General features: G+C 47.6%; 1 protein-coding gene across 1 annotated transcript in view; it reads left to right on the forward strand.

The window, feature by feature from the left end:
• Positions 1–4,391: 4,391 nt before the first annotated feature.
• The window catches only part of TMCC3 (transmembrane and coiled-coil domain family 3), a 141,695-nt gene continuing 130,634 nt past the window's right edge, over positions 4,392–15,452 (forward strand). Inside the window, exon 1 of the mRNA XM_084269541.1 lies at positions 4,392–4,412. Within this exon, the coding sequence (XP_084125667.1) occupies positions 4,401–4,412 (12 nt within the window). The 5' untranslated portion in view covers positions 4,392–4,400. The remainder of the gene's footprint in view (positions 4,413–15,452) is intronic.

Consider the following 15,452-nt stretch of genomic DNA (forward strand, 5'->3'; position numbering starts at 1 on the left):
GTCACTTTTATAAGAGTTCTTCTCCTGCCTCTGGAGGAGACAACAACACTGAGTGTGGTGCTTGGAGGGAACTGGCTAGTAAGCCAGGGAAGAGTAAAACCCAGGTAGGATGTTGTAGCTCAGAGACGTGGGGCAGCAGGAGGGGAGGGGCTGGTCAGTTCCTGCAGAAGTGGCAGATAGGATGAAGGGGAAAGAAAAAAAGTCTTTCCCAATACAAGGAGGTGTGGGAGGAAGATATCACTGGAGGTCAAATGGATGACAAAACCAGTTTAGGTTCTGGTTATTCTGTACTTTGCACTGTAAAGGTTGATCATGTGGTAGCATGGGTGATTTTTGTGGCTTAAGGAGAGGGAATTAGACTTTGGTGATGACAGAGGGGCAAGACAAGGAACATAGGACTTTTGGTTCATTTGTGAAATACTGGGAAAGGCCAGAGTAAAAGAAATTTGTAGTAGTCTTTAAGGAGAAGGGTATAAACTGGCCATCTATCTGTGTTTCACTGGACATGCCCTCTCACTCAGCACACATCTTGTTCAGGCAGAACTGGAAGATTCCACTTCATTATCCCAGATTTCATTTTGGAATGTACAGAGCTCAGTGGCACAGTTCACCCCTGTCAGAAGCACAGTGCTTCTGGACAGGTCCCAGGTAAAGGCACGATGACGAGGCAGCCCCCAGGAGCACGGATCTGCAAACAAAACGTGCAGACAGAGGCCACCTCACAGCACTTTAGGAATCATGTTGTTAATATCCAGTGACACTTGAATGGGGAATTCGAGTCACCTTTCTTCCATGTTTTCCTTTGGGTGCTGATAAGCAAAGTAATGGCAGAAAAGTTGGTATGGCTGGCATATGTCTCAGTGGGAACAGATCAAGAGAGCTTGTTGTAGTGTGGCATCATTTGGTTGGTAACGTAAAATTGTAAAATGGCCTCAACATAAGGAGGCAGTGGATCGTTACCTGGAGCTTTTCCAGGGGAAGGAAACACAGGCAGATTGATTTCAGCTTTGTGGAAGGAAGACACCTCACATCAAAACATATGAGCAAAAGTCAGAGGAAATAGGAAGCTGGCATAGTCATGCTGAGTGCTGGTTTCCGTCCAGTTACCTGGGCTTCATCTGAGCTGACCACCACAGGCTGGAGTTCCCGTCTGTCATATTCTGATTATGTGGCATTATTACATGTGAGGAAAGCTCTTTAAAGACAAAAGCAAACTAATATGGCTTTGTCAAAACAGGCTTGAAAATAATCATCAATACTTGTCAGGCATAATTTTTATTAGAGGTTTTTTTGGAAGAGGAAGTAAGTTTGTGTACAGGGAAACTGAATAAGGGTCTGTTCCTTGAGATCATGGATCAATCCCGTGAAATCATGCATTGCTTCATGCCCAGACTTCCTCTGAAGATGCCTGGTAATTCACAAGCAGAATAAGGGGGCTAAAACTGTAAGAGAAAAAGGGTACTCAGGGTGATGTAAGAGTGAGCATACCGAGGAGGAACATGGAGAGAGCTTACAGCACCAAATCAACGGGAGAAAGAGTGGGTGCCAAGAGCCATGCAGAGTCACAACAACTGATAAAGATCACCAAAAAAAAAAAAAAGAAAAAAGATAATGATGGGATGAAAGAGTGGAAACATAAGCAATCCTGATGCCCTGAAATGATACTATCTCAGACAAGACAAGGCAAGTCAGCAAAGTTAATTATTTGCTGCTGTTTAGCCAGATGGTCCTGGAGTTGTATCAAAAATCCCTGCCATCGCATTTCTCTGTAGGTCTGGATTCCAAACTTCTCATGTACCTTTAAAATGCCTATGTTTTAAAAATAAAAGGGTGGACTCAAACTTTTATAGCTCCAGAAAAAAAATGCAGAGGTCAACAGTGCAAGAAGGAGGCAGCAGTATTCCTGCTGTTACGAGAAAATGAATAAAAAGCACATGCTGAGTTATCTAATACAGCTTTTGATAGATATGGACATCGAGGTCTGTCTCCAGGGCAAATGTCTCAGCCCTGAATTCTGAGAAGGCAAAAAGCTTTGGCCTTAAGATAGGAAGTCAGGTTTTCAACACCCTGTCATTAGAGATCCTGTGGAGGCTGCTCTATGAAAAGCCATGTTTGGTTGCTGACTTCAGACAGTTTCTGGCTCATCTGGAAGGGAAGATTGCTGTGAAACCTGTGCCAAGGGTTTGAACTCTCCTAATGCGTAAAAAGCCATGGTACCAAGTATGAGGTTTGGGGTACTGTAAGAACCCCATACCTCTAAATTAAGCACTGCAATACTTGAATCTTAGGGTTCCAACTCTCTTTTAATCCTACTCAGAAAAGAAGTGATCCCAGAGCACATCTTTTTGTGAGTGTAACTACAGAGAAACAAACCCGACACCCAAACGCCCACGGCCCAGGATTACTGCTGATGATTTTATTCCTCTTGATTATCCCTCGTCCTTACAGGTAAACTAGTAGTTGTATCAAGCTTACACAGTCAACCCCCATGCAAGAAGGAGGGATGCACCTCAGTCAGAAATGTCCAGAAGAAAGGAAAGCAGTTTGAGAGCCTGTCATGACCAGGAGTGACAGGGGATGGGTTTAGAGGGGTTGTGTCCTGCAGCATTTTATGCTGGGCAGTGGACAGAACGAGTCAATGGCTGTAGCCAGGAGTATTCTTAGAAGTGCCACCTATTTCTGTGAATAGTCATCTGCAGTGACTATGAAAACATCAGATCATACCTATACTGCAGAAATCTTGACAAAATCAGGAGCTCTTCATTTTCTGGGGAAAGAAGAAAGAGAAAAGGCAACCAGAGCAAGTGAATAGAGGCACGACTGAAGCCTGTATAATCAGACCTGAGGGAGAAGTAACAACCAGCGTCATGAGACACGAATTAACATGCTAATAGGAGCCCAGGAAATCAGAGCCCAGTAGCTGTCACTGACAACCTAACAGCCACTGGTTAACCAACAGAAAAAACCCTACTAGTCACACAGGTTCCACTCGAGTGACTCCCTGCCATTCTAGCACCTTAATGCAGCGCTGCACTGAGTAATAGACCTTGCACCACGAGATCAAAACCAGCAGCATCTCTGGGCAGCATCGCAAACACGATGGCCGAGGGTCGATGGCCAGGTACTGTGGTGTCCCTGCCTGCTCTCCATGACATAAGGTTATGAACTCTGCGTTAAGCTGCCAGCTAGTACTCAGTCACTTCAGCTAAACTGCTCCTGTCAAACTCTTTCCAAATGTAGATGAAGGAACAGTTTGCTCTGACTTCTAATCTGTTTTTTACTCACTAACTGGCTTGCTGGAAATGAATTTACTGCGGGTCACTCTATGCTCACAGGACTGATGTTTTATGGAAAGTTACTCGAGAATGTATCAGGAGACAAGGAAAACTGGAGATAACAGGTTGCCCTGAGATAAGCCACATCTTTCAATACCTGAAACGTGGGGTCCTGTCCCCCAGGGACACGGCACAACTGCTGCTCCATCATCCAGGTGGGGCCGCTGGGCGCACAGGCTCAGCTGTGGGGCGCACGTGTGCAGATGTAACACGCCAGGCGATGATTCACCTCCACACACGGGACAGCAGGAGCCCCGGGTTCTTGCATTTAATGTTAATATAGAAAGTACGTTATAATTAGCGCTAAATACCTTCTGAGACCGGATTCTATTTTAACTTGAGAACAGCTTGTAGCTCTGACGGCGTACTACAGCTTGCAGAAAGAGTAAATTGCTCCTGGAATAGGTGTAATTTGCTTTGGGTGAGCCTGGCTTCCTTATGGGGAACCGGAGTGCTGAGACCACGTACAGAGTGTTTAAGCACCAGACCAGCGTGGTCCAAGGGGCTTCCCACGGCCCAGATCTGGCCGGAGGGATGAAGCCATCCAGCCTGGGGTCTCCCTCCTGAGCCTACCAAGCGGGGGAGGCACCCCCGCGCCCTGCTTCCTGTGGGGTGCTGCCGCGGCTCCCCAAAGCGCTGTGTAACCCCACGCAGCGTGCCAGCGGAACCCTCCAGAGCCAGGCGCCCGCCTTAGTCCGCCGACCCTCCCCCGGGCAGCGGTGCGGGCGGGGGCTGCGGTCGCTTCCCTGCCCGCGGCCGGGGGAAGGGGCCGGGCGGCGGGGGCGGGTGGGCCCGGCCCCCCTCGCGGCCGCGCTGCCTCGTGGCGGGCGGCAGCCGTCGCGCCGCCGCTCAGTGTGGGCAGGCGGGCGGGCGGCGCGCACGGAGGGCCGCTGCGCCCGCGGGCTCTGGGCACCGCGCCGCCGGAGCGGGCCGGGGTGTGAGCCCCGGGGCGGCCGCCTCAGCCGCTCTGCGCGCCTCCCTCACCCCCCACCCCGCATGGCCCCGCCGTGAGGGGCGGGAGAGCGCGGCGCGGTGGCGGGGAACCCCCGGCGCTGCCTGCACAGCATGCTGCGGAAGGTAAGGACTCCGCCGCTGCCCCGCCGGAGCGGGGGCCGGGAGCGCGGGGCCGCGACCGGGAGTCGAGGCGCGGGAGTGGGGTGTGTGAAGAGGGGTGGGGGAGGTCGCGGTTAGCTGCGTGTCCGCCGGGGCCCCGCCAGGGGGCGCCGCGGCGCCGGGAGCGGCCCCCGCGGGGGTCGCTTGCGCCGGTCAGGGCGGCGGCGGCGGGGGGGTCGCCGGGAGCCCGCCGGGCGCTGTCCATGGTGCGGCGGCGGCGGGGCAGCGGGCGGGCACGGGCGGGCAAACTACTTTGCGCTCCGCGGCGGGCGGCTCCCCGAGCGGGCGGTTTTCCGGCCGGAGTTGCCATGGATGCCTGCAGCTGGCAGCACGCGCCTTTTCGGGCAGCGCGGGGCGCGGAGGAGCCGGGGGTGCGGGGTCTCCCCCTACCCGCCCCCCTCCCCCCCAGCCCGCCGCTTTGCTGCGAACCCGGCCGGCGCGGGGTGAGCGCCGAGTGCCTGGAGCCTCCCGGGGCTGCCTGTGGGAGCCGCGGCCGCGGAGAGGGAACTGGCGGCCCCGTGGCTCGCCTGCCCGCCGCTCTATTGTTCCTTGCGCGGCAGCAGGACGGTGGTTTCTCCGTCACACCTGGGGCAGGGGGAGGCTCCGGCGGACGGAGCAGCTCTTCGTTGGCGCGCTGGGCAGCGGCGCTGTTTGTTTGGCGTGAAGGCGAATGCGAGACGCTCCTGGCCGGTTAAAGGTGCTGCTAAAAGCTTTGGGAAAACAACCCGGAGGTCTGAACCGGGGGGGTTGGGGAGGGGTGGGGGGGTGGCGATACAGCAGCACCAGACCCCACTTTGGGGCCCAAATCGGTCTTATAGTAGGAATCCCTATCACAAGAGGGTGTGTGTGTAGAGCTCCCAGCTCCTGTCACGATTACCAGCACTCTCTCTGCATGGCAAGCTTTGCTTTTAGGGGGACCCGGGCTGCTCCCCGTCATTGCTGGAAACGAACCGTAAGAGGGAAGGTGCTTGTGTAGAAGGAGCGTTATCAAAGAGTCAATCACGTAACTGCTCAGGCTTCCTGTCCCGCTGCTGTTCCCGTCTTGCCCTCATTTGGTGTTGTCTTCCCAAGTTTTGTTGTTATAGCTTTAGACCTAAGTGTGCAGTAGCTCTGACAGCTCCAGTACCTAAAGACATCCCTCGAAGTTTTGTGATAAAAGACCTGGGAAATCTCTACCCTCGCTGCGTGGTAAGTGAGGTGCTTGGAACTCTGGGTCCTCTTCGGCACTTCCGAGCTGTGGATCTGGGCTCTGATGGCTGCACCTCATCTGTCAGCGCCTGAGTGACGAAGAACAATCAAGATGATTTAGGATTTCCCTTTGTTCTGGAGAGAAAGCCTTCCCTTAGCCAGGCTCCTAAAGCCCAACATTACTAATCACTTTTTACAAATAGTGCAGGAACAGTATTTTATACTGTTGGTGTTAATTATTATGTAGTTGTTATGCAGTTTGGACAGGCTGGGTAGGGGAAAGCTGATTAATTCTGTCCTTGCATTGTGGATAAAGTGGAACAAATGCTTCATTTGAATTTTACCTTCTGCTACCCATCATACTCCTTTGCTTACAAGGAGGGGGAGTGCAGACATGGGCAAGATTTGAAATGAAAGGTTTATTAAAGGTCACATTGACCTTGGGGATTGTGGGTGTGAGGTATTTGAGACTTATTTCATTTTCATACCCAGTTGTGAGACTGCCCAAGGGTTGAATAGGAGCTTGAGGACTGGTCTACGCTGGCAGCCTGTTCTGTGCTGCACCTTCATAAACTGTCCATTGTAGACTTACCTCTGTGTGAATTATGGGCTACCCAAGCTAAATTCCTCTGCTGTACACCAGAGCTAGAGGGGTGCCAGGAGAAGTTAAATCAAGCTAAATTTAGTTTAAAAATGGTAAAAATTGTGCTCTCCTAATTCTTAGTTAACACATGAGGGCTAAGTAATGCTGCAGGAAGAACCACCTGAGACAGGGAATCTCCTTTTAGGCGAAAGGAGAAATAAAGAGAAGCACAGTTGCAACCCTCACTTTGGATCATGAGTGCTCAGATCCTGCTTCAGGCATCCCATTGGAGAACCTTTCTTACTGGGTTCATGGATCAAGTCCTTAACATGTCTTGCAAAAACAGTAGTCATATGGGCAACCAACAGTTAAAATCAATCTCATGCCCATGGCTCTCTAGGCTGGAGTATGAAACCTCAGTGTCAGTTGCTTTGTCTCCTCTTCATTCTCTGCTGTTCCAGAGGGTTTTCTGCCGTTTGCGACTTAGCATTCCCTTTTCACTTTGACATCTGTCAGGATGGGAAGATAAAACGGGGAGCAACCTCTGTTTTTCTGTTGTTCACTTGTCACATGATTTTATGGCCAAAAAGAGGAATCCTAACTCTAACTTCGCTGCCCCTAAATGCTGTGATGTTTCATTGATTGCTTCAAAGATAAATTAAGCTGTAGAGGACAGGGCCACTGAAATAGAAAGCTGAAATGCTTGCACAGGGCTTAGTATGGGTCAACAGCTCAGTGTTAAATCCACGCGTTGCACTGGGATCAAGTTTTCCAGTGCCATCTACCCTCATAAAGGAACAATAAGTAGAGGACTTGTTTCAGATGTCTCAGAATCATAGTAAAAACCTGGGGTTTGTTGCCAGAGGCAGGTGAAATAGTGTCCTTGCCCTTTCTTTTTTGGGCTGTACTGGATTTCAGCTCTGACATGGAGAAAACGTACCTGTGAGGCTGGGTGAAATCAGTGCCATGTTAGTATCCTGGTGGAGCTGTGGCTGGGTTGTGGGGAGGGGTGGCTTTCCCTGAGCTGAGCCCTTGGCTCCTCAGGCAAGCTGATCTCTCTGAGGAGCCTGACTGCTCCGTGTGTTTAAAGGGTGGATGAGGTGCTTAGGGATATGGTTTAGCGTAGGACAGGAACGGTTGGACTCGATGATCTTAAAGGCCTTTTCCAACCTTGTGATTCTGTGACTGTGTGTGTGTCAATCACTGAAACACGGTGCAGCCCTTCAGGCGGCGGTGACCTAAGGTCAGCAGTCGTAACGCCGGCGCTGGCAGCCCTGCGGCTTCATGAGTGACACAGCGATGCCCTGTGCAACCTCCTCTGCACTTCTGCTCACTGGTGCAGGGGCACATCTTTGTCAGATGCCCCTCCCTGTGTTCCTCAGGTCCCTGCTGTGGTCCATGGAGGAAAGGAGAGCAGCTCAGGCAAAGTGAGGTCTGGCGCTGTATGCATGAGAGCTGTATGGTAAAGGGAAGAGACCACCATGGGGAAGCATGGGCAGTAGTGAGACACTGCTAGCCTGGCTGCTTCCAGGGCTCCCCACTGATCCTGGAGCCTAACCCAGCTGCTCTTAGAGAGTGCTCTTGCTAGGGATCAGTTTAGACCTCCCTTCCTGCCACCCTTCCCCTCCTCCTGCCCTGTCCAGCTGTGTATGTCCAGCATGTTCTTCACAAAGGGAGTGCTTTCTAAAATCCTCCAAGTGCTAGTGAGGTTGAGGTTTCCTCGTTATCCTAATGCCCTATTTGAGATGCTTTACAGGAGTTTCATCCTTCCAGAGAGTGTGCTCCCCTCTGTTGTCTCTACATGCTCTCCTTTCAGACTTGAGAAACGTGACAGCTGTATATACAGAGTTTCCTGGCCCTCACTGCTTTTCCTCCCTCTTCAAGCTGTTCAAAATAATTAAATATGACACAGGCATTTCCAAGTACTTTATTGTCTGAATGAATACACATCGTTAAGAACACCATTGCATAGTATCTAGGTGCTGCAGCTGGATGTAAAGATAATGTCAGCTGAGGTTGGTCCAGTTGATTTCATTCCTGGTGAATGGAAATACCTGATTCTTTTTTTCTTTTCTTCTTCTTTTTTTTTTTTTCCTTTTCTTTCTTTTTCTGTATGCCCCACACTTTTCACTGTTCCTTATTAGTAAGAAAATACTAAAGCAAATGTAAGCAGGAAGAAAATCCCTGAGGGTTTTTTCCCTCCATTTTTACATACCTCCCCCTTCTCAGTTGTTCAAATGAAATAGATTGGCATTGCAGTTAATAGAGACAAGCTGTCTATTAGACATTGCAGGAAAGCAGTAACAGTTAAGGCAGGAGAGACTACATTTCCAGGCAACAGATGGAAAGCCAGTTCTCTCCAAGCCTCAGCATCCTTGTCTCTTCAGACTTGTTTCTCTCTCAGCTTCTCTTGCCAGGTGACCTACCTGTCTTAATTGACCACATTAGGAGCTAATTTGCTCATCCTAGACAGTCCTTCACCAGATCACTGAAGAACATATTAGATATAAATTCTCATTTGTGCCTGCTTTTATTATCTTTTTTTAATATTAGCTCTGTGTATCCATCTAATTTTCACTAGAGAAAACAAATTTGCATGTCAAATTCTGCTGGAGTTATTTCTTCAGGCAAGACGTACCCACACTTGGAAATTAATGGAAATCAAACACGTCAACAAGAAATTAGTATTTAGGTACAAGAAAAAGAAGAAATTACTATGGGTAGAATATACTGAAAATCCAGGCTGGGCTAAATAAAACGTGTAAGAAAGGTGAAATTGTGTAGTACTCCTGTTTTTATTATACCATTTAACCTTCTTAGGTGGTTTTTTGCTCTAACAGTAATCAGTAGCTACTCTTATAGGAGGGGAAGGGAACAGCCTTGCTTGGGAATATATATATTTAATTCACAAGGTAGTTAGGAGGGACATGTGTACCTTGGCAGGTACAGATCAGTGAGGCACCTTGCCATAGATTTTATTCACCAGACATCTGAGCAGAATGAAAGTGATTCTTAACCAAGGTCTTGTTGTCTGGTCTTCACAACCCGGTGGGCAAAACTACCCATACTTGGACAGTTTGGGCTAATGGGTGAGATTTCATTCTAACATGGCACCCCAGATCTGCTGGGGGGAAAAAGTGCCCTTCTGGTGGTTTTAGTTGCTCGGAGATTGTCTTCAGATAGAATATATCAGTGTCAGTCACAGACTACATTTCAGGGTTGAGGTAATGAAGAGATTTTCCTTATTCAGCTGGTTTAGAGGCTCTACTATTTTGGTTGAATATAGAACGTGTTACCAGTTAAATCCATGACAACAGACCACTTAAGCATTAGGTTTATCTGAGCTAACGTGCAAGCAATTGAACTGGTTAAGGCATGGGCCACGCTGGCACGAGGGAGCACTGAGTAAAGCCTTGCTCCAAACACAGCTCAGTCAGGGGCTTGAATAGGGGGTCTCTGGCCTTTGGGAGAAGCAGGACATACAGGTAGCTGATTTCTGCAAGAGCTTGGGCAGGTTGTGACTGGGAGGGGGGTGTTAAGTGCGTCTTAGTGGATCTTTAGTGAATGTAGGTCCCTGGAGGCATTTAGATACCTGAAAGATTACATGATGTGCGAATGAGGATTTTGGTGGGACATCAGCCTTGGTAATAAAAGGATTTCCTGCCTTTACCTCAAGCACTCCTGTTTGCTAAAGAGTTCACCTTTCCCATCACCAGTTCTGCTCTGGGAAAATGAGATTGAAATGTCTGATGTACTTTCAGCTGTCTTACTGGTCATATTCTTATCTGTCACCTCTGTTGGGAAGCAGAGAGGAGAGCAAGGTCTAAACTGCACAGGGAGGAAGAATTAGGGGGTGACTGCTGTCAGGAGAAGAACTTCAGATGAATCTGTCAGGCTCCAGGTTCAGAGCAGAAAGATGTGCTCCTTGTTTAGCTGTGCTGCTCCTTGCCTATGGGGATTGTGGGGGGCATGGGTTTCCATGGCTTCAAAAAATAGGCAGGTAAATTCAGGAGGAATATTTCAGAGGTTCCTGAGTACAAAATTAACACTCCTGGCCTTGGCCTGCAGACCCCCCAGCAGTTGGAACTTATTTTGGGGAGCAGCATTACATGATTATTCTGGTTGTTAGAGTCTTCCTGAGGCATCTGCTGTCGGCCACTGCTTCAGCCAAGAGACAGGCATGGATTTACTGTAAGCCAGTATGATCCTTACAGTCCAGCACCACTGAACCAAGCTTTGTTTTCTCCTGTGGTTCCTCATGAGATATTGAGCCTGTAAGAGTCACACTGTTGATTAAGCAGGTCAGCAGAGAAATGCTTTATGAGTCTGCATCGACTCAGAATGCATCCATAGCATAAGACTGAAGCAGTGGGAAAATACATGGAGGAAGATTAAGACCTCTTAGGGGTGTTGGCTTCATTGAACTAAAAAACAGAAGGATTTTTTTAAAGTAATTTCTTGTGTTTGCGATTCAGCATGCTGGTAGGTCAGAGTGGCTGGTTGCACATTTCTCAACAGGCTGTCCACTCCAGGTCCAACATTCCCCTGTCCTCATGTTCTGAGCTGGGGAAAAGGCAGATTTTAGCACAAAGACACAAAAAAGGGCAGTTAATATCTTTTCTATGTTCTCCACTGCTGGAATATTGTCCCTCTGAGAAGACAATAAAATCTTAACTTTAAAAAATATATGTGAAAAAGATCTGCAAACAGACATGGGGGAAAAAATGACAGTTGTGTCTATTAATTTTTTTTTGGTTGAGGGATAGGAGGGAAATTTTGCCTCATTTAAGAAAGTTTGTTTAGAAATCTGCCCAGGGATAAAACTGTGATTTCCAAAGGGCTTTTTGTTTTCATTATTTGGGGTATGGCTGTGCTGGACCAAGTGGCCAAATAAATGCACTTAATAGGGTCACCTTGGTGTAAATTTCTGGTAAGAAAGCCATGGGTGACTATTTTTTCCTGACAGCCTTTCCTAAGGTAGGTAGCAATTAATGCAAAAATGGATTTCTCCAGTCAGATACTGTACCAGGTAGCAGAGGTACATTTAGGAACTGGCATCGATGGTTTGTGTTCTGGTCTCTATGGTCCCGTTTCCTCTGAGAGAAGCAGCAAGTCCTGCTTGGGTGAGGATGTGGCTGGTCTGTCTGTCCAGCACAGACTGTCCATTACCAGACAGTGACACTTCTCTTCCAAATAATTCAGGTGAGATTGGGCAAATCTGGGTGTTTCCTGGACCAACCAGATGGCTTGATATTAGGTTCTGTGTAGTTTGATGATGACTGAGGTCTCCTTAAGTTATAATATCCAACTCACTGATGTATTAACATGACTGCTTTGTGGTGGGGCTTCCAGGCCAAACATCCCAAGAGTGTCAGACCAGCAGATTATTGTGAACTTTTAGCCTCTGCAAAATTATATTGATAGATTTTCAGCTGGAAACTCTTTTCTGGACTCATTTCTGGTGTGTGCACCGTTTTCTGAAGTCTCAGCGATGGTTTGCAAAAAGCTCCAAGCATTCAGTGTACCTCCTCCTTTGCTACCTGAGGAGTAATTTCCATCTTCAGAGGGTAAGAGACAGCAACCTGTAATCAGTCCTTGGTATGCTGATGCCTTTCCTGAAACAGGGCTTGAGGCCCGGCGGCTTGGGTGTTGGGCTTGGTTAAACAGGTAACTAAACTGTTTTCACTGGGCTGCTGGTCTGATGGGTGCTTTTTTAGGCAAAGTTGATGACTGACCTTTTTCTGCTACAGCCTGTCTGAAGAAACCTTTTCTTTTGCCAAAGAGTAAGAAGGACTTTCAGAAATATCTTTGATAGTCTCCAGTTGCAAGGTGAAAAATGTCTAGGGGGGTCACCTTTTCTGCCCTACTACAACACCTGCGTGTGCCCTGACAGATCTCATGTGGCTTTAGAACCCATAAAATGAGAACACTGACTCTTTGGTCACTGGTTTCCTGCTTCTGAACAATTGATCTTAAGTTCTTGTATTTAATGTAGTCAAGCCTGGCCTTGAATGCCAGAAGCCATTATAAAAGGAAATGCTTCACTGGCCCATATTATTTTTGTCAAAGCTGTTCTTAATAAAAAATAAGGGTTTGATTAAAAAAAAAACCCCAACCAACAAACATCACCCATAGAAAATAAATTTCTGCTGAAAAAATGGATTTTTTCCCTGAAAAACTAACCTCTAGTTGAAAAAATGGCTTAAAGCTCTTTATTCTCAATTAGAAGTCAAAAGCTTTTCCAGAAAGAATTTTTTTTCTACCAGCAATATTAATGCTTTCTAGTTTGATTCCTATATATATGTATAAAAACATATGTATAAATAAATATATATATTAAAAAATCGGCTTTGGTAAATAAGTTAGCATTTAGATCTGGTTTGGGGTTTTTGTTTGTTTGTTTGTTTGTTTTTTTAATTAGTAGTATTATTATTATTCATCTTGGACATTTGCTTGCCCAGAATTATTCACACCAGTTACTGAATTTGCAGATCTCCCAGTAGTTCTCCATCCTTTTCAGATGCTCTAAAAATTGTTCTGTTCCGTGTTTTCTTTGTCTTCTTGCCTTTTTCAGCTTATTCCAGGGCAGATGAATAAACAAGCCTCTTAATGCATTTCAATTATCTTGCTTTTTGTCAAGATGCATTTTTGGGTAACACAATTAATTAAAACTCCATTAACTGTTTAAAAAGGACACTCTCCCCAGCGGCAGTCCTTTGGTACTGGCCTACTTGAGCTAATGAATGCAAATGGGTGTATGATACGTATTGGCTGGCACAGAAGGAAAGGGACACTCTGGTCCTTTTCCTTGCTCTTGGATGTGTGAAGGAAGCCTGAAGAGATACTCCTTCCAGTGCTTTTCACCACAGATTCAGGCTGTTTGGGTCTGCCTGAGACTTGGATTGCAGGGCAGTTCTGCTCCGGTCTGGTTTATGTTGGTGAAAGCCGGGCTGGTTATACAGACTCGTGCCGCCATCTCAGCAAACAAATTCCCTCAGATCTTCAGTAGGAAGGAATTAAAACAACTTTTCTAAGCTGCTTCTATTTGCATCCACTCTCAGCAAAGGCCTAACGGCGCTCACTCAGCCCTTGCAGCCGAGAAGTTGCATCCGGCCTCAGAGGCCTTTCTCCTTCTGCTGTGTGCCAGACCGACCTGTTCCCATCTCCTGCCGTTCCCTGCCCGCCTGAGCAGCTGAGGATGCTTTTTCAGGCCGTGGGAAAGCACAGGTAGACAGAGTTGGTTCTTTTCCAAACCAGTTTGCAACACAAAGAAGAGCTTTTTTCAGAGAAGGCTGCTTTCACCTCCGCTTCACTGCTGCCAGGTCAGCTACTGGTCTGGACAAACTGGGCTTTTGTGGCTTGCAGAGCACCTGGCATATGGGAAAGCAGCTGAGCACAGAACGTACCTGAATGTCAGGACGGGAGGGAGCAGGACAAAGGCCCTTCTGCAGGGTGGTAGGTGTTATATTACATGAATAAAGTTTGAATTTTAATTTTTTTTTTTTAAATTGCTGGAGAGGAGTGTAACCAGAGAGCTTTCTAGGCTGGAAACCCGAGTGCTGTTTTTGCAAAAACTATGTGGAGTGAGTTGAAGGTGTGCAGAACAAAAAATTCCCTGGCTTTGGGGCTATAATAGACATCAGTTTCCTGACAGTTATCGTCCCTCCTTTTAATGTGTGATCCTAAGGAGGTTTTTTTAATCCAAGAAGGGTTTTTTTTAACTTAACCCTACAACAGGTGACATCTTTTCACTACTGTTTTCAGAGCCTAAAAAGGAGGAGCACAGCTTTAACAAGCAAGAATGTGTATCTAGAGGCATAATACTCTGGTAATTCACACATTTTGGAAGAAAAAGAGCAGCTTTGTATCCTAATAGCCTGGCATACCAGTTCTAGAGGTGGGAGTGAGCAGTCAAGACTTCTGTACTTGGCACCTCTGCTGCCAGACTCTACAGAAAATGGAATGATTCAAGAAAAAGATGAAGTTACTTTTATTCTGTACATCTCTTAGGGAAATATGGCAATGGTGGAGAATAAAGGGATTTTGAATCAGTGGCAATGGATAGTAATCTCATGTAAATCCACAGGCAGGTTAAGTTAATGTATTCTCGGCATGGTGCCCAGAGTAGGATGGGGGGGGCGGGGGGGAAGGGATGGGAAGGGATGAATCAGCTCTGATGTTTTGCAAGATCCTGCCTTCTAGTTCAATATTGTCTTGTTTTCTTTGCCTGAATTTATTCCTGACAGGTGGTGACAGAATGTTTTCATTAAAGAAAGGCAGATACCTTCCTAGAATCACAGAATTCATATAAAGTCTCCTAGGGCAAAGGAGTAGTCAGACTTACAAGTGGTCACATTCTCTCTGCCAGTTCTTTAAAGCTTTGAAATTCCTCACAGCTGCCTAAAAGTCTCTTTTTTTTATTATTTTTCCTGAGCCCCGTTCTTCAGCAGTGCAAGTGTGAGAGCACACAGGCTGTGCCACTTGCTGCCTGCCTCTGCCCAGAGGGGGGATGGCTTCCTGCAGGAGCCCTGGTTGGCCACCACAGGGCTGAACCTTCTCCATACACAATGGTGGTGACCTCCAGGTGGGCTGGGGGCAGTACCAGTACACCTCCTCACCTACTTTAGCACTGCTTGACGTTGAATTACAGATGAGCTATGGCGTTCCTTTCCTAGACCCTCTGAGCTGTGCCTCACCTCATATGACCTCGAGAGCTGGTTGCTTGAAATTGCTGGAGTCTGTGCCGCCTGCTCTGGTTTCTCAGTTGTGGTTCCCTGGTGAATTTAATTGAGAATGTGGGTCACTGTCAGACCACAGGGACAGAGGAGAAATGATCATCTTTACCTGAGCAGGGCAGACAGTCAACTGAACAGTTACTATTTCCAGCTTCAGGGACAGGGACTGTGTATGGACCAAGTGGAGATCAGTGATGAGTAGTGTTCCTCAGGGCTCAGTATTGTGACCGGTGCTGTTTAACATCTTTGCTGGCAACATGGACAGTGGGATTGAGTGCACTCTCAGCAAGTTTGCCAATGACACCAAGCTGTGTGGTGCAGTTGACGTGCTGGAGGGAAGGGATGCCACCCAGAGGGACCTTACCAGGCTAGGGAGGTGGGCACATGTGAACTGCATGAAGTTCAACAGGGCCAAGTACAAGGTCCTGCACATCGATCAGCATGTTCCCAAGCACAACTGTAAGCTGGGAGGGGAATAGATTGAAAGCAATGCCACGG

The sequence above is a fragment of the Gallinula chloropus genome (assembly GCF_964237585.1).
Source record: "Gallinula chloropus genome assembly, chromosome: 1".
Lineage (NCBI taxonomy): Eukaryota > Metazoa > Chordata > Aves > Gruiformes > Rallidae > Gallinula > Gallinula chloropus.